This window comes from Mustelus asterias, chromosome 14 (genome assembly GCF_964213995.1).
Source record: "Mustelus asterias chromosome 14, sMusAst1.hap1.1, whole genome shotgun sequence".
Taxonomy (NCBI): Eukaryota; Metazoa; Chordata; class Chondrichthyes; order Carcharhiniformes; family Triakidae; genus Mustelus; species Mustelus asterias.
Genome location: NC_135814.1, coordinates 80,874,971 through 80,893,148, shown reverse-complemented (window position 1 = coordinate 80,893,148; position 18,178 = coordinate 80,874,971). Strand labels below are relative to the sequence as shown.

The window sequence follows — 18,178 nt, the reverse complement described above, 5'->3', positions numbered from 1 at the left end:
GCACTGTTCTGCAGGTCCCTCCATCCCATCTCAGTGTCTGTTACAGAATTGAACCTTTTTACTTCAACAACTTTATCATAGAACATCAAGTCTGTGGAATACCTTCTTCATCTCAGTCTTCCCATCTTCTTATAAGCTACAGAATTTAAGAATCCCAACTATCTGCCACCTAAATAACTCAATTTCTCTCCTGCTCTCTAGCCATGGTCATACCTCTTGTTGTGATGCTTCATCTTGGTCTCTCCCTTTTAATTTACTGAGCTGTGCTTACCCAAGTCTGTCTTCTTCTTGCTTGCGCAGGTCCAAATCCCGTTGAACAACATGCAAGACATGTTGGGCTTCGTCTTCTGTTAGTTTTGATAGATCCAGCTTCCTTGCCATAGTTTAAGTATTCTTTTGACTTTAATAGTCACAAGTGAAGAAATCTGTGTAAACACATATTTCAGATCTTTTCAGAAACGGTAACAAGACATATCCTGATCACACTGTTTTAAATCATTACACAGGATTTTTAAAATCAGCAAATGACCATATAGTTCAACCACACCTTCTCATATCCTTCAACCCTTTATCTCGTTAAAGTGAGATTCATCTGCTCTCTGGTTCAAATGCCTCCCCTGGTGACTTATTCTAAAACTGGACTAACTTCTGGGTGGAAGTAGCTGGTACTTTTTTCCCCCCACTTTTCAGATTTGTCAACTGATATTTGATTTCTTCACCAGAATTAATATTTTTTCTGGATTAGTGCTCTGAATTCTCTTCATAATCCTGAAATTAGGTCATTTTGGATAAAGCCTCCTTTCCAAGGAAAACAAGTTCAACATTTGAAAGTTTTATCAAATTTTAAATTCCTGATTAGCAGAACCATCTTTGTAACTTGTCTCTGAAACTTCCAAGAAGAATAATGTATTAGCTGACTGGAGGCAGAGTAATCACGCTGACTTTTGTTAGCTTATAACGTTTTAGGAGTCCTTTTAAATAACAGTACATATGTTATTTGGATAGCAAATACCATAAAGGCACATTTTACAAGTACAGTTTATGGCAGAGAGTCTCACCTGCTGCGAGAATGTATCAGGAAACTATTAAAATTAACAGATGGAGGAATTTGAAGATGCTTTGATTGCTATTTCAGGCAGCTTCCTTGCAGGAAGCATGAATTTGGGAATAAAAAACCTGTGTAGATTATTAGAGAGCGTTAGATACTTATTTTGCTGAGACACTATAGTTTACTGAATGACACCACAACCATCATTCAGAAAGATCTTATTCAGAGTCCAGTGCTGGCCAATCCCTGGGTGAGATTTTCTGGCCTCTCCTCAGCACTTTTCTTGGTGGTGGGAGATGAGGTGGCACACCATTCGCCGGTGGTGGGATCTTCTGGCCATGCTGTTGTCAATGGGAATTCCCATTGAAGCCACTCCATGCTGTTGGAAAACCCGTGACTAGAGGTGCACCACGGGCAGGACCAGAGAACCCCACAGGTGTGAATCAGCAATTTTATCCTCGGGAGCAAATACTTGAGTTTTGATTGACAAAATACAATTGAAAGAGCTTTGCTTTGGGATATAGGAAATCCTTCTCTCCATTGGAAATTCACCAATGTGTCGGCATTACCATCTCTGGTTCCAGTATTCTATTCTGTGAGGCGTAAGCCACAGACTCCCTCCCCTGTAGGGCATCAATGAATCAGGTGGGTTTTTACATCAACCTCGAAGATTCCATGGTAATTTTTATGGTGTCATCCTAAAAAGACCTGGGGTGGGGGTAGTGGTGAGTTTCTCCCAGCCTATTGCGCTGTTCCAGCAATGCAGCGGGCCAGGGGACATAAGCAGAGACCGTGTAGAGGGCTTGCCGCTAGGTGCCATGGCCTCCGCACATCTCTGGGATCGCTGCCAGATTTCAAGCGTCGTCAGCTCCATGCCAGAAATAGGCATGGAATAAATTATTTAAAGTTCAGTTAGATCTCATTAGTGGGCTCGGGACTGAAGTCTCCAGGCCCACTAGCATCCCCCCCCCCCCCCCCCCCCCCCCCAGAAGTGTTTCACTACAGTGGGGTTTACAACAGTTCCCCACTAATGGGGAGCTGGCGGCCCAATCCCGCTGAAGTAAAGGGGATCCATGGAGGCCTCTCAGAGGGCCGGGAGTAAAGGAGGGTGCCCCCTGGTCATTGCCAGCCTGACAGTGTCAGCCTGACCCCCTGGCACTGCCTAAGGGGCAAAGTGGCAATGCCCAGGGGACACCTTGACACTGCCAAATGGGCATCGGGAAGTACCAAGGGGCATAGCTGGGGGAGGGGGGGGGCTGAGCCTATAGGTGCAGGGCCTCATGGGGTGATCAGTGGGCGTGGGGGTCCTGCTGCCACTCTGCACTCGGAATTGGTGACAGAGGGAGGGAAGCCAACGATCGGGGCTGGCCATTGGGGTGGTGAGGGGGTGAGGGAGTGGGGGGTGGTCAGCCAGTCGGGCGGGGTAGGGGGGGGGGGCGAGGAGATCGAGGTTGGGAGGGGTGGTCGGGGTTGGTCCGGACATGTACAGGAGGCCAGCGATTGGGGGGATGGGGGGGTGGGGGGTCAGAGGGGCAGCGATGCGGGGTTGGCCAGCGATCGGGAGACCGGTAATGTGGGGCTACTGCACATGTGCCGATCTCAGCGCTGACAGATCGGCGCATGTGCAGTGGCCCACTCAGCGCTATGCTGCCGGCCTTTCCAGAGGGAATAGGCCCCACCCCAACTTTTCATTGTGATTCATGCTAGAGCTCTCTGTGGTGCACAGAGTGTGGGAGATTCAGTTTGAAAGTCCCACTGAAAAAAGCAGTGGGATTTACTCCAGTTTTTACGCAAATTCGGCATTCAGAATTTATTTCGGAGAATTCCATCTAGATTTATTCAATTCAATTTCAATGGTGGGATCTAGGTTGCTGGAACCATTCAGTTACTCTACCCTAAGGAAAAGGGAATAATGCACATTGGAGAATATAATGGCAGGGCTGTGCCACTGGGTGAACTCAGGGCAGAACTTAAGCAAGTTATGTAATGGTCATCTCAACATAATTTAGTCAATGCTAGTAATACTAAGAAACACATCACTTTTAAGTATATTAAATCCAGACAATGGTAGACTGTTTTATAATGTTTTACAATACAAATTTTGTACGTGTTTCTTCATATATATTATACCTATATTAGATATTAAATTAATCCTTTACTTAAAATAAAAAAAACATGATTTTTTTTTACATCTCAGACTGGATCTCAAAATGGGAGCCTGTGTATAAACATAAACATATGGGCGGCATGGTGGCACAGTGGTTAGCACTGCTGCCTCAGAGCGCCAGGGACCCGGGTTTGATTCCTGGCTTGGGTCACTGTCTGTGTGGAGTTTGCACGTTCTCCCCTTGTCTGCATGGGTTTCCTCCGGGTGCTCCGGTTTCCTCCCAGTCGGAAAGACGTGCTAGTTAGATGCATTGACCCGAACAGGTGCCGATGTGTGGCGACTAGGGGAATTTCATAGTAGCTTCATTGCAGTGTTGATGTAAGCCTTACTTGTGACTAACAAATAAACTTTTTTAACTTTAACTGCGCTTTAGATTTTTAAGAACATTTTTATATTACCATTACAGTAACACTTAATACAATACAAAAGAACAGGAGAAAACTCAGGAGAAATCAAGAATTAGTATTTAGATGACTCCAATGGTGTTTTTCAGAGAAATTAAAAATCAAGAGATTTCATCGATTCCACAATTTTCAGACTTTGCAAGTGAATTTATTTCAGCAGCAGAAAGTATGGCAAGTCTTAAACAACTGTCAGAGAATTACATAGAACTTATATTACAGTAGCAGGACATTTAGCTCAACCAATCTATATAGGTGCCTGCGCTTCCCTCCAGCTTCCTCCAACTTTGTTCATCTAAATCTATAAGCATAACCCTTTATTTCTTTCTCCCTCATATGCTATCCAGCTTCCCCTTAAATGCATCTGTACTATTTGCCTTAATAGTGGTGGAAATCTCACCACTCTCTACTGATGAAAGAAGATTCTTCCAAATTTCCTAATGACTTCCTGGTGATTTTCTAAAAATTTGTTAATGCACGGCATGCGGGCATTGATTGCTCATCCTGAATAGCTCCTTGCTGACTTATACTGATGATCTATAGTTTTGCTTCACTTTAATCCATTTTATGAAATATTTTAATGCTTTTTGATACAAATTACAGTGTTATTTATGATCAAGTTTAGCACAGTGAGGAAAAGCATGAGTCCAGCATGTGATAGATTTCAGTTAAAGGAGGCTTTTGTTAATAATCTGCTGCAGATCCTTTTGAACTTACAGAAATCCTTTCTATTCTAACTTTAAGCTTTTTTTCAAAGACATCTATTACGAACCAGCATTCTTAAAATGTAAAAAGATGCTCTATACATTTAGGATAACTTAATTGGTTGTTCTTATTTTAAATGGCCACATCTGAGAAACATAAGAACAGTTCTGAAATAAATTATTGTAAGTTTGAAAAAACATTAAGCACAAATTGTTTAGTCAATATCTGAGCCTGAGTTATGATAATGTATACACTGCTCTGTCAAATTCCATGATTGCAGAAACAGGTCAAAATTAATGGCTGGAGATTTTACTGATGGCAATTGATTTCTCAACATGGTCCAGCCATTTCATAGCAGTTAATTTATACTTGGCCAATTCATACCCAGTCAAGTTATATACATCCATTTTATACTCAACCATCATGTGGCCAAAAATGTTATAATCTCTCTCTTCATGTAGCAGTCTCCTTGTCCAAGATTTGCTAATCATTGCTTACAACATCATTATCACTATTTCAAACAAGTAATCATCAGGTATTTGTTATGATGGCCACAAAAGACATGGAGGATCATCAATAGTTCACCCTATGGGCTTCGTGTAGTATGAGCTCCACTATTGAGCGAGCGGGGGCACGCCCAATGGGATACAAGCAGTGGGGTCTTTTTGGGTGATGGAAGACTGGCCTTGGCGGGATTATTTCAGTGTTCAACTTGGCTTCTGGAGAAGGTTTTGGCTTATAGAATCAGAGAATCCCTACCATGCAGAAGGAGTCCTTTCAGCCCATCGAGCCTGCACCGACAACAATCCCACCCAAGCCCTATCCCTGTAACCCCATGTATTTACTCTGATAATCCCCCTGACACCAATGGACAATTTAGCATGGCCAATTCACCTAACCCGCACATCTTTGGACTGTGGGAGGAAACCGGAGCACCCGGAGGAAACCCACGCAGACACGGGAAGGAAGTGCAAATTCCGCACAGACAGTGACCCAAGCCGGGAATCAAACCCGGGTCCCTGGCGCTGTGAGGCACTGTGCCCCTAATTTGACTTCCTAATTTGAGTGAATTTTCTTCTTAAGAAGTGACAACGATAGATGAAAATAAATGGATAGACATAAGGACATAGATTTTCAAAAGCCAGCTCCACAAGATAGAATTATTTGGAATCAATGGGAAGTTGCTTCAATGGATTAATAATTGATTAAATTCTTGTATGTAGAAAATGTTTTCTTTTTGCCTGGAATGTCTACCTATTAGTAGTGTTTCTCAGGGAACAGTGTTAAGGTGACTGCCATTTATTTTCTCCATTAATGGCTGTAAATTTGGGGGAATTTACAAATACAAATTTGGCGGAATTACCTATAATGGCTAAAGATGATATGATGACTTGTGCAAGTGTTAGGAGTGTGCACAAGAATAGACTAAATAGATTACCGTATGCAAATATTGATGAGATTGGGGAATAGGCCCCCATCTACAAAATGGGACATAATGATTACATACATGGACCAACAATAAGTATATATGCATCCTACTGGGTATAGAACTGAAGTCTATTGACAAGGTGAAAGATTAAGTGTTATGGCAAATAATTCTCCTATAGTTCATAAGCAATGTTGTAAAATGATAACCAAAGCAAGGAGGGCATTAGGTTATATTGCCCATATGTCTCAATAGAAAACAGTCTATTCTTGTATGAGACCCCTCACACGATAGGTAATACAAAGACTTTGATATAGGTTAGAGGAGAGGTACACAAATTACACCCAGCTTAAAACATGTTGGACACTGACATAGGTTTAAAAAGTGGTATGTATTTGCCCATGGTTCGACCCAAGGTGGATCATATGATGGGCACAGGGCTTATTCTCCCCTACCTCTTTCAAGTCTGGGAGTATTCCACAATGGGCCTTGGTCTTTAGGCTTCTTAGCAAAAGGCATTGCAAAATGACAGTCTGTAATAGATGCACCCACATACTTTCCTTATAGCTCATAATAGATCACATACACTTAACTTTTCTCTTTTATCCTTAGGGTGTGAATCATGCTTGAATACATGGGTGAGGACAATCACAAACTACTTTGCCTATTGGCCTTTCTTCACCTATGAGTAATCAATGAGGCTCTGTGATTAAGGGACAGGGTCACAAAGCACACCCACACCTAATCACTTTTCATCCAACATTTCAGAAGCAGTATCTTAAAAACTACCCTCCTTCCAACAAACTTTAATGACTCTACATAGCAGAACAACTAAGGATACCAGAAGCTGATTTATTTAAAATGTATTTTATTTTAATGAAACATTCAAAAGAACACTGTGATGTAAATTGAACCAAATGCCTGAATTCATGTTGCTATGGATTATCTCATTCACAACTGCCTTCACATTTAAAAAAGCATGAAATTATCAAAATGTGTCATTAAACTCAATTTTCTAATCTTGGTCTACAACCTATTGGTTTAACCTATTGAGAAGAATTGACAATTTTCCCTTTTCACTATATTGCCATTAATGAGACCTGAAACACTAACCCTGGGCTGAATTTTTGCCACGGCTCAGGGAATGAGAGACTGGGGGTGCGATCTTACTGCCTGTTCACGCCACGCTTCCGCTGCTGCAAGGTTGGAGAATTTGGTGGCCAGCCAAATCTCCATGCACTGCAGCAGGATGGGAAAATCCCACCGGTATGAACAGTGGTAAGATTCCAGCCCACCTGTTTATCCTTGCCTGATATGTATGCTCACAAATTTCTGCTATCATCTTCTAAATCTTCTCTGCACTCCCCATAATGTCTCTATTTCCTCTTTATATTACAGCAACCAAATCTGCAAGCTGTACTCCAATGTGTGATCTAGTCAAGATCTGATACAGGTTTAGCATAACTTCAACTTTTCAATTTTCTCTCTCTAGAAATAAAGACCATACCCTCCCCCAACTTATTGCAGATGTCGCTATCATGGGTGTGTTCATGTGTCGTCTGCTTTCATTTCACCACAGTGTCTGGCTGTTTTCATATCAATTCCAATATCAGCGATGCTTTGTCAGTAATGTTCATGTGCTTGTGGAAGGCATGTTGCTCACATGCTTTGCAGCATCATCTCATTTTTGACTCTTGGCTGTGTGACAGCGGTCACGGGCATTCGGCCTCTGATATTCGGGTAAGCGTTCTCCAAGGTGGCCTTCACGACACACGACGGTGCAGAGTCGCTCAGCAGAAACTGATAGCCAAGTTCCGCACACACAAGGACGGCCTCAACCGGGATATTGGGTTCATGTCACACTATTTGTAACCCCCACAGCTTGCCTGGACCTGCAGAGTCTCACTGGCTGTCTTGTCTGGAGACAATACACATCTTTTTAGCCCGTCTTGATGCTCTCTCCACTCATATTCTTTGTATCTTAAAGACTTGATTAGCTGTAAGTATTCGCATTCCAACCATTATTCATGTAAATTGAGTCTGTGTCTTCATATGCCCTGTTTGTAAACAGAATTCCCACTCACCTGAAGAAGGGGCTTGGAGCTCTGAAAGCTTGTGTGGCTTTTGCTACCAAATAAACCTGTTGGACTTTAACCTGGTGTTGTTAAACTTCTTACTGTGTTTACCCCAGTCCAACGCCGGCATCACCACACGTGTGACATAGAGGCAGAGGTGTTCTCCCATGTTGTATGCATGATTGAAAGGTAGTATAGAAGGACAGAATTGTTAACAGATGAAGAGGTGACAGGTCCTTGAACTCCATCTGCCAGAGCTTCCATGCTATGGCTCATACTGTAAGGGACAGTGCATTCCTGTCTGGCAGCCACACTTGTGACTTCCTGCTTACGTCAAATCAGGTGAGTAATAGGCATGAGCACCTTGCCACCTTAAGCCTATGAGACTCTGGCCCTCTCAGCCAAAATAGTATTCTGGTGCTCAAACCCATAGGCCTGAGTGTCTCTCATCAAGTAATTCTCTGTTGCTGCAGCCACACAGCTCTATTTTCAATATACGGATCAGTACTGTGCATTCTCTCAGGTAACCACTGACCACAGTCACAAATGCTAATTCCAAATGGTCACATGGTGGACCATGGATTCATTGAGCATGATTGGAAGCCGCCAGTCGTAGCTTCACAGAATGTTGATGGGAGAAATGGGGTATGAGCAATAAATTACTGAAGCTTAAATGTGCTCTATATTGGAAACTACATGTGACCTTGAGTGCTTCATGGTGTCACATATTTTTCAATTTGCCAGGGCCAGCGCTATCCATGGGGCACAATCTCTGCGTTAAATAGGCAGCACGTTAGTGCCTAACATGCAATTATTCAAATGTTGTAATCCTTGGGTGGTCCACATCCATTCTACGGTGGGAACAAATGCAGGCTGTCATCCCTGGGACCTTTGGAGGCAACATGCCCTCCTCATCTCATGAAGGAGCATGCTCTCAGCTTCAACATCTTTCAAAAAATCGATTCTCTTACCTTGTTTCAGACAGCGCTCATGGTATTCATTGACAGACTTCACTACTGATTCTCATTTGAAGTGCATAGTTGAAATGATAATAGTCACAAAGCTCATGTTCACGTTGGCCCCTCATGTCGGTCACTTGTCCAAGAGGATGCTCACTCCATCTCATCATTGTCCTCCTGTAAGTTTGTGACTATGGGGCCCTCCTGTCCACGGCTGCCCTCTCGGCAATGGCATCTTCATTGGCCATATTGGCTCCCTCGAATTCATCGTTGTCATCCTTTTCGAGATCATCCTCATCAGAGGTGACATTCAGCTCCTCTATCTCGTTATGTGGCTAGCCATCCCCCTTTTGCAGTTCTAGGTTATGTAGTGTGCAGCAAGCCACAATGATCTGTGACACCCTCTGGTGAGTGAACTGGAGTGCTCCACCAGATCTGTCCAGCCATCAGAATCGCATCTTCAGCATCCCTATGGTGTGCTCGACCAATGTCCCTCTAGTGGCATGAGCCTTGTTGTATATACACTCTGCAGGTGCCAGCACTGGTATCTGTATGGTTCTGCAAAGATGTCCGGGATCTGCAATCGGTTCAAGATATATGAGTCGTGGATGCTTCCTGGATATCTGATGCAAACCTGTAAGCTTTACTTGTTATGATTGCACACCAGCTGAATATTGAATGAGTGAAAGCCTTTCCTGTAGTGCCTGTTGCCAGGGAGCTTTGACTGCTGCATGAGTGCAGTCAATAGCACCCTGCACCTGTGGAAACCTGGAAATCTCTGTGAAAGCCAGTGGTCTGGCATTTTGATGTGCTTGATCTCTGAGGTTAATGTAATTGTGGGCCTTGGCAAAAGGTGATTTAATGAATACATGTGCGTGCAGATGTCTGAGAGATCCCACAGTCCCCAGTCGAACCTTGGGAGGAACCAATGGCATAGAAGGTGAGTGTGACTGTTACTTTCACAATCACTAGCAATGGATGCCCTCTCAATCCCTGCCAATTCATGGAGAGTGCAGCAAATGGGAGTTACCAGATCTCTGGACATGCGGAGGAGTCAGCGACACTGGTTCTCAGTCACTTACAGATAAGCAGGCGATGTCTGTACACCCTGGCTCTAGATAGGCACTTACGCATGACATTTCTTCTATCCACATCCTCTACATTTGGAAGGGGCCCTGCCGGCCCTTGGTCTTGAGAGTTTGGTTTTGCTCCATCCTTTGGTGAACCAGCCTCCTATAGTTGAAATCCTCTCCTTCTTCTTCATTCCTGTCTGCAATTATGCAGACAGCAATGAATCCTGGCTCCATTTTCCTGATGGCTTCCTCTCTGCAGTATTAGTGATAAACTTACAAGGGACAGCACTTACTTGCAAAACTAATCTTTCTGTCAATGCCTCTATGAGTCCATGGCCCTAGTTCTCGTGTCACTAACTACTCACCACAGAAATGATCTACAATGTGGGGTCTGCACTAATGTGCTCCCCCTTCCATCTAATCATGAGCAACTGCTGTGTGATTGCATTGGCCAGGTGCCTGGATGTGCTGTTCTGAGCCCGGGTACTGGCATCCTCATACACAGCACTGTAATAAAACAGTGTTTGGAAAATACATGAGCGTCAACTTTTAAACAGATTGCCCAATATGTTGGAGGCAGCCTGAGGCTTGTCTTCTGGAAACCGTCAGTGCCACTACTGCAACATGCTTCAAAAGCTTATCTAGGTGTCCAAGTACACTTAACTCCAGCAACAGGGTTTGTTCTCATTATACATTTTCTCTGCGCAATTGCGGCAGGTATAAAGATGTGGTTGCGTGAGCTCTCACTGCCTGGCCAGCTTGGACCCTCCCTGTGCAGATATGGAACTCCCAGCCCCCCACCCCACCTAACCGCTTTCATTGCCGAAGAGATGAGCATTAAGATTACCTTCCTTCATAGACCTCTTAATCCTTCCCCTATATCCCTTGATATAGGGGAAGGATTAAGAGGTCTATGAAGGAAGGTAATCTTCTGGTGCATATCCATTAGTTAGCCCATGGACATTCTGAGGTGGAGGTGTCTTTGTCCCATGTCCACCACAGCCCTCAACATCATGGGGCCACTTGTACTGTTAAATATGTATCCCCACACACACCCTAGGATTTTCCTCCTGTTGCCAAGCAAGCCCTCATCCTGGAGTCATTGAAAAAGTACCTTCACCTTACTGCTGGTCTGGTGGATTAATACTTCTGTGTTCGTGCCTCTGAAACAGATGTGGTGCTGCCAGCGAAGTCTGGCAATGAATACCCTGAGCACTGCCTGAAACAAGGTCAGTGAACTAGCTTAATCGGGAGGAACCTCAGGGCTGGACACCTCAGAGCCATGGTATGCTTCTCTTGCACAAAGTGGGAAATATGAGCAGAAGATGTGTCCAAATGCATCTTCTAGCTAACTGGATTTCAGAGCTGCAACTGAGGGTGGGCTCACTGTGGAGCATCCGCAAAGCTGAGCAAGTCATGGATAGCGCATTTAGCAAGGTGGTCACACCTCTGCACAGGCAGAAAGGGAATGGGTGACCATCACAAACAATAAATGACTAAGGAAGGTAGTGTGGGAGTCCCACGTGGTCAGCCCCTTATCAGACAGATATACTATTTTTCTATACTGTTGAGGGGGATGGCCTCTCTAGGGAAAGCAGCAGCAGCAGTCAAGTTCACAACACCGTGAGTGGCTCTGCTGCTCAGAGGGACGGGAGGAAAATGAATGGCAGGGCTATAGCAATAGGGGATTCAATAGTTAGGGCCACAGGTGGGGGGGGATGGGGGGAGGAGGTGGAGGTAGAATTCCGGCGAGCAGGCACTTCCTGATTCCGGAGAGCCGGGGTTTCACAATCCAATGTGAGGGGGATGATTCCCGAGAGAGGAAGGGTTATAATTAGATGCAAATCTATGGACATGGCCTTCCTGATGTTTAGCAGTGGCAGGAACAGACAATCGCAAACTGGTTTTACGATTGCATAAACCAGTACTTGCAATCTCGCAAGACTTCCCACCCAGCATGATGCCCACTGCAAACAGGAGCAGAAAATCCGGTCCATGTGTGTGTAACGACAAGGAGAATACAAGACCCTGATCCCTTTCTCTCTCTCCCTCTCTCCATGTATTCTGCAAGATTGCCCTACCTGTATTCTGACTCATCAAACACCACAGGCAGCATCTTTAACATTAAAGAAGAGGCAGCTGAGTCCAGAAGAAGAGACTGAAATTGTCCATCAATATTTAAAATTGTCTCAACACAACATCTGGAAGAGCACCAAACCCAGCCTGAAACTATCTAAGTCATCGATCTACAGAAATCATATATGACTGGCTCTCTTTTGAGATTCATAAACCATTTATCTACCCTCCCTCTGATATAGTTCCTTGTCAGGATGATGTGTGACTTGGAGGGAAACTTGATAGTTGATAGTGATCCCATGCATCAGTTGCCTTTGTCCTTTTGGTTGGTGGAGGTCACAGATTTGGAAGATGCTGTTGAAGGAGCCTTTCCGAGTTGCTGCAGTGCACACTGCTACCACTGTCTGACAGTGGTGGAGGAGTGAACGTTTAAGATGGTGGATGGGGTGCCAAATTGAGCGGATTACTTTGTCCTGGATGGTGTTGAATTTCTTGGGCATTGCTAGAGCTTCACTCATCCAAACAAATGGAGAATATTCCATCACACTTCTGACTTGTGCCTTATAGATGATGGACAGACTTTAGGGAGTCAGTAGTTGAGTTGTTCATTGCAGAATTCCCAGCTGCTGACATTGTAACCACAGTGTTTATATGGCTGGTCCAGTTAAGTTTCTGGTTAATGGTAACATCCTATACAAATGCCATTGCATAACAAGGGGAAATGATGAGATTTGCTCTGTCTTTTTTGTATACAGGACATATCTGGGCACGTTTCTACAACGTTGAGTAGATGCCAGTGTTGTAGCTGTACTGGCTAGAGACTAGACATGCAACTAGTTCTGGAGCACTAGCATTCGGTACTATTATTGGCATGTTGTCAAGCTTATAGACTTTGCATATCCAGTGTCTTCAGCCATTTTTTGATATCATGTGAAGTGAATCGAATTGGCTGAAGATTGGCATCTGTGATACTGGGGACCTAGTCCAGGGACATGACCATGACATCATCACCTCCCAGGCTGAGCAAATTCATTTCAATTACAAAGACTCAGTTTTACAAATGAAACAAGTGGCCCACCTTACTATAAGTCAACAATGCTTTGTATGTGTAATCAGTAAAGTGGATGTAAATGGTTGGAATTCAATAAATAAACATAAGCCACCCCTTAGGAGTACACTAAAAAAATGCCTGGATGATAGATTAAATACATTCATGCAAAAGCATGAGTCAACAGGATCCAACATTCCAACATTGCTTCTTTGTAAGAAATATCATATTGAAATGCTCCTCATACTGGCTTCAAAATCACTGTGTACTCCCACCAATATCAGCCAAACACTGAATTTTATTCATCTTTTAGACATGAAAGATAGGTCATCTCTCATACTGCTATTAACTGTGAAGAGTTAACCATCCATGCGATATAGAAACATGAGAATAGTTTTTTTCAAAGGGAGACATCTTGAAAGAAGACATTAGAAGCAAATACAACAGTAGTTTGACATAAACAGTCCATATAAGGTCCACCAACCTGGAAAATGGTCTGGAAGATGTTGCAGAATCTAAAAAAGACCAAAAACATAAGATATGAACAATGTAAAGCTTCACAAATAGTTTTTGAAGACATAGGCTTGCAAAAAACCTACAGCATAGAAATAGACCATTTGGCTCAAGCAATCTTTGCCAGTACTTATACCTCATATGAGTGAGCTCCTGCCCATCTAACAACGTCATCTAATCCTGTCCCCTGGAGGCCCTTATTCCTTTTCCTTCAGTTATGCAATAAACCTCTCTTTCTCTTAGGCAGTATAAGTTGTGGCCCAGTGGGTAGCATTATTGCCCTTCTCCTGGACTTGAGTTGAAAAATCAAAGTTGATACACTAGTGCAGTACTGAGGGAGTGCTGCACTATTAGAGGTGCTATCTCTATGTTGAGATGATAAACTGAAGCTGTGCCTGCCCTCTCACAAGACCATAAAAGATTGCATTGCATTATTTGAAGAGCCTTGAAGTTATCCTAGATGTGCTGACTAATATTTCAGTCATAATGGCTAGCTTCAACTCACTTGGAAAGTTATTACATTTAACTATGATGGAAGAGTGTGAAAACCTTTAGCAGATGTTGCAGGGTTAGTCACAGGTAAAGATAGTGGGCCATCTGTAACCCATGCATCTCACCACTGAGCTGAGCACCACATGTCAATGTTACTCTAACATGGGGAGCACTTGGTATTAGAACACACACACACAGAGTACTAATGTGAATGGCTGTAAAATTATTTATTAAATTTATCTTAAAGTGATGTTCAAGGGGCATCATTCTCTCCAAATATTTCAACTGGATATGTTAGCAACATTTTAGTGCAATTAATTTGACATCTCTTTGAGGCCTACGGTCAAAAATCTAACAAGGTAAAATAACTTGGACCTTATATCATGTCTTTTATGACCTCAGAACATCCCAAAGTGTTTCTCAGCCAATAAACAATTTTTGAACTATAGGCACAGTTATGATAGAGGGAAACATATCAATTGCACACAGCAAGATCCCACAAATGCCAATGAGTAGATTGCCAGATAATTTCTAGTGATACTGGTTGATGGATAAATATTGGCTGGGATAGTGGGAGAAATCCTCTGCTCTACTTCAGAAAGTGCTCAGGACTGTTTTACATTCACCTAAGAGTGCAAATGGAGCTTCAGTTTAATATCTGTCAACAAATATTTTGATACATTTTTTTCTACTTGCTATTTCTAAAAAAATAGGTACAACTACACTAGAATAGGGTAAATTCCACTAAATGCACATATAATATCTTAGAGAGCCCCTTTATTTTTCAACTTTCAATATTACAATTTGAAGTGAGAGAGAGCAAACCGCTTAAAAATATAAGGCCACATTCCAAAGTGAAGGTGAGAAGCCAACAAGTCACACTGAGGGGATTGTAAAAAGAGAAACATTTCCTATAATTCAGACATCCATCGAAACTCGCAACTGTCTAAGGAGGAGAAGTTAAAAATGTAAAGTTCTGGATATTGAAACAATGCCACAGGCAGACTCACCCAAAACCTCTTGGAAATACACAATGGTTGAAGTATTTCAAGGCAAGGTTGCCCAGCCACTAGAAAGAGATGGCAACACAAGCGGTGTCCTGGAAGTTTGCAGTGGAAACATTAAATGACGGCTCAACACTACCTTCTCAAGGGTAATTAGGGATAGATAATAAATGCTGGCCCAGCTTGCAACGTTCAAATTCCATGATAGAATCAAAAATATCATTTTAAACAGCAATATACTTAAAAACTTGCTGTAAGCCCTTTACAATTAATGTAATTCTTTTTTTAAAGGTTTACTTTGCATTCTAGAGGACTAAGAAAACCTGTTAATCCTTTCCTGATCTGCTCCTCACTAGATTTCTATAATACTCTTCGCTCTCTAAGACACTGTGTATATTTATGAAGATTTACCCTGATGTTTCTGTTGTAGTTGTACCTGTTCTTTTAGAAATAACAAGTATAAGAAAAATTATCAAAATATTTGTTACCACAAGACACACACATAAAACTAAATTATTCCCACAATGTGTTCAGTATGAAAGATCTAGCACTAGAATAAAATACATACAGACCTCACAGTTCCCTTATTAATTAATGTCACTGGCTTAAACACAATGCACTATATAACATTAATATTACTCAGTAACAACACCGAACTTTGATTATTTTATATTTTCATTACACTCCATTTTAACGAATCAACATTTTTATAATAATTTTATACAAGGCACTGACGACATTTAACTTTAATAATCACGATATTATCTATAACCTCGCTATTAACTTCCCAGATTTAATTTCAGAATTCCATACATTACCAATTTTAGAGCAAGTCGTCACCAGGGTGCAGTTAACTGGTGGAAAAGTATAAATTTCAAATTGCTCATGAGGTCTGGGTGTTTGCTGAATGGCGTTCCCGAACTCCTGCAGTGTCACTGTTAAGAGTGCTCAGTCTGTACAGTCTCAAGAGTTCTCTGTCCCGCATCTCCAGATCACATGTCACGGCTCAGATGCTGACCCACAGGGTCACAGACTGCAGGCTCGCCGGCAAGAAAATATCACATGCAACTGAAGGAATGTTTCAAATGATTTTCCAACCGCATGATGTTGACGCAACCAACTTCTCCTAAAAAAATGAGCACAGCTTCCAGGGGAACGGCAGAGTGAGTGTTTGATATACACGAGGACTCAGAACTGGGTGATTGGTATACACAAGGGCATACACAGTAAGAAGTCTCACAACACCAGGTTAAAGTCCAACAGGTTTATTTGGTAGCACAAGCCACTAGCTTTCGGAGCGCTGCCCCTTCATCAGGTAAGTGGGAGTTAACAGAAACTCCTGGTGTTGTGAGACTTCTTATTGTGTTTACCCCAGTCCAACACCTGCATCTCCACAACACAGGGGCACTCAGAGCTGGGAGTTTGATGTACACAGGGATACTCAGAGCTGGGAGTTTGATGTACACAGGGATACTCAGAGCTGGGAGTTTGATGTACACAGGGATACTCAGAGCTGGGAGTTTGATGTGCACAGGGATACTCAGAGCTGGGAGTTTGATGTGCACAGGGATACTCAGAGCTGGGAGTTTGATGTGCACAGGGATACTCAGAGCTGGGAGTTTGATGTGCACAGGGATACTCAGAGCTGGGAGTTTGATGTGCACAGGGATACTCAGAGCTGGGAGTTTGATGTACACAGGGATACTCAGAGCTGGCTGATGTATACGGGAACTCAAAACTGGGTGATTGGTGTACACAGGGATACTCAGAGCTGGGAGATTGATGTATACAGGGGTACTCAGACCTGCAAGATTCGTATAAGCCGGAGTGCTCAGTGCTCGGAGATTGATGTACACAGGGATACTCAGAGCTGGCTGTTTGCTGTACGCAGGGGAACTCAGAACTAGGTGATTAGTGCACACAGAGGTACTCAGAGCTGGGAGTTTGATGTACAGTAAGATGTCTCACAATACCAGGTTAAAGTCCAACAGGTTTATTTGGCAGCACTAGCTTTCGGAGTCTCAAGCTCCTTCATCAGGTGAGTGAGGACTTGTGTTCACAAACAGGTCATATACAGACACAAACTCAATTTACAAGATAATGGTTGGAATGCGAGTCTTTACAGATAATCAAGTCTTAAAGGTACAGACAATGTGAGTGGAGAGAGGGTTAAGCACAGGTTAAAGAGGTGTGTATTGTCTCCAGCCAGGACAGTTAGTGAGATTTTGCAAGCCCAGGCAAGTCGTGGGGATTACAGATAGTGTGACATGAACCCAAGATCCCGGTTGAGGCCGTCCTCATGTGTGCGGAACTTGGCTATCAGTTTCTGCTCAGTGATTCTGCGTTGTCGTGTGTCGTGGAGGCCGCCTTGGAGAACGCTTACCCGAAGATCAGAGGCTGAATGCCCGTGACTGCTGAAGTGTTCCCCGACTGGAAGGGAACACTCCTGCCTGGTGATTGTTGAGTGGTGTTCATTCATTCGTTGTCGTAGCGTCTGCATGGTCTCCCCAATGTACCATGCCTCGGGACATCCTTTCCTGCAGTGTATCAGGTAGATAACGTTGGCCAAGTCGCAAGAGTATGTACCTGGTGGATGGTGTTCTCACATGAGATGATGGCATCCGTGTCATGATCCGGCACGTCTTACAGAAGTTGCTGTGGCAGGGTTATGTGGTGTTGTGCTCACTGCTGTCCTGAAGGCTGGGTAGTTTGCTGTGGACAATGGTCTGTTTGAGGTTGTGCGGTTGTTTGAAGGCAAGAAGTGGGGTGTGGGGATGGCCTTGGCGAGATGTTCATCTTCATCGATGACATCTTGAAGGCTCCGGGGAAGATGTCGTAGCTTCCCCGCTCCGGGGAAGTACTGGACAACGAAGGGTACTCTGTCCGCCGTGTCCCGTGTTTGTCTTCTGAGGAGGTCGGTGCGGTTTTTCGCTGTGGCGCGTTGGAACTGTCGATCGGTGAGTCAAACGCCATATCCTGTTCTTATGAGGGCATCTTTCAGCATCTGTAGGTGTCTGTTGCGATCCTCCTCATCCGAGCAGATCCTGTGTATATGGAGGGCTTGTCCATAGGGGATGGCTTCTTTAACGTGTTTAGGGTGGAAGCTGGAGAAGTGGAGCATCGTGAGGTTATCCGTGGGCTTGCGGTACAGTGAGCTGCTGAGGTGACCATCCTTGATGGAGATGCGTGAG

At 43.5% G+C, this 18,178-nt stretch overlaps 1 protein-coding gene across 10 annotated transcripts in view; it reads right to left on the bottom strand.

The window, feature by feature from the left end:
- The window catches only part of LOC144503796 (melanophilin-like), a 163,060-nt gene extending 147,071 nt beyond the window's left edge, over positions 1-15,989 (bottom strand). For 7 of the 10 annotated variants that reach the window (XR_013499558.1, XM_078228694.1, XM_078228688.1 and 4 more), the window contains exons 1-3: positions 15,806-15,944; positions 13,463-13,493; positions 272-425 (exon numbers count right to left, since the gene is read on the bottom strand). Coding sequence is in view for 9 of the 10 variants with exons in the window: in XM_078228694.1 (XP_078084820.1) it covers positions 272-381 (110 nt within the window). In the remaining variant the exon portion in view is untranslated. Of the gene's footprint in view, positions 1-271; positions 426-13,462; positions 13,494-15,805 lie in introns of all 10 variants that reach the window. The other 3 variants (XM_078228696.1, XM_078228695.1, XM_078228691.1) reach the window with 2 other exon arrangements.
- Between the last annotated feature and the right edge of the window lie 2,189 nt (positions 15,990-18,178).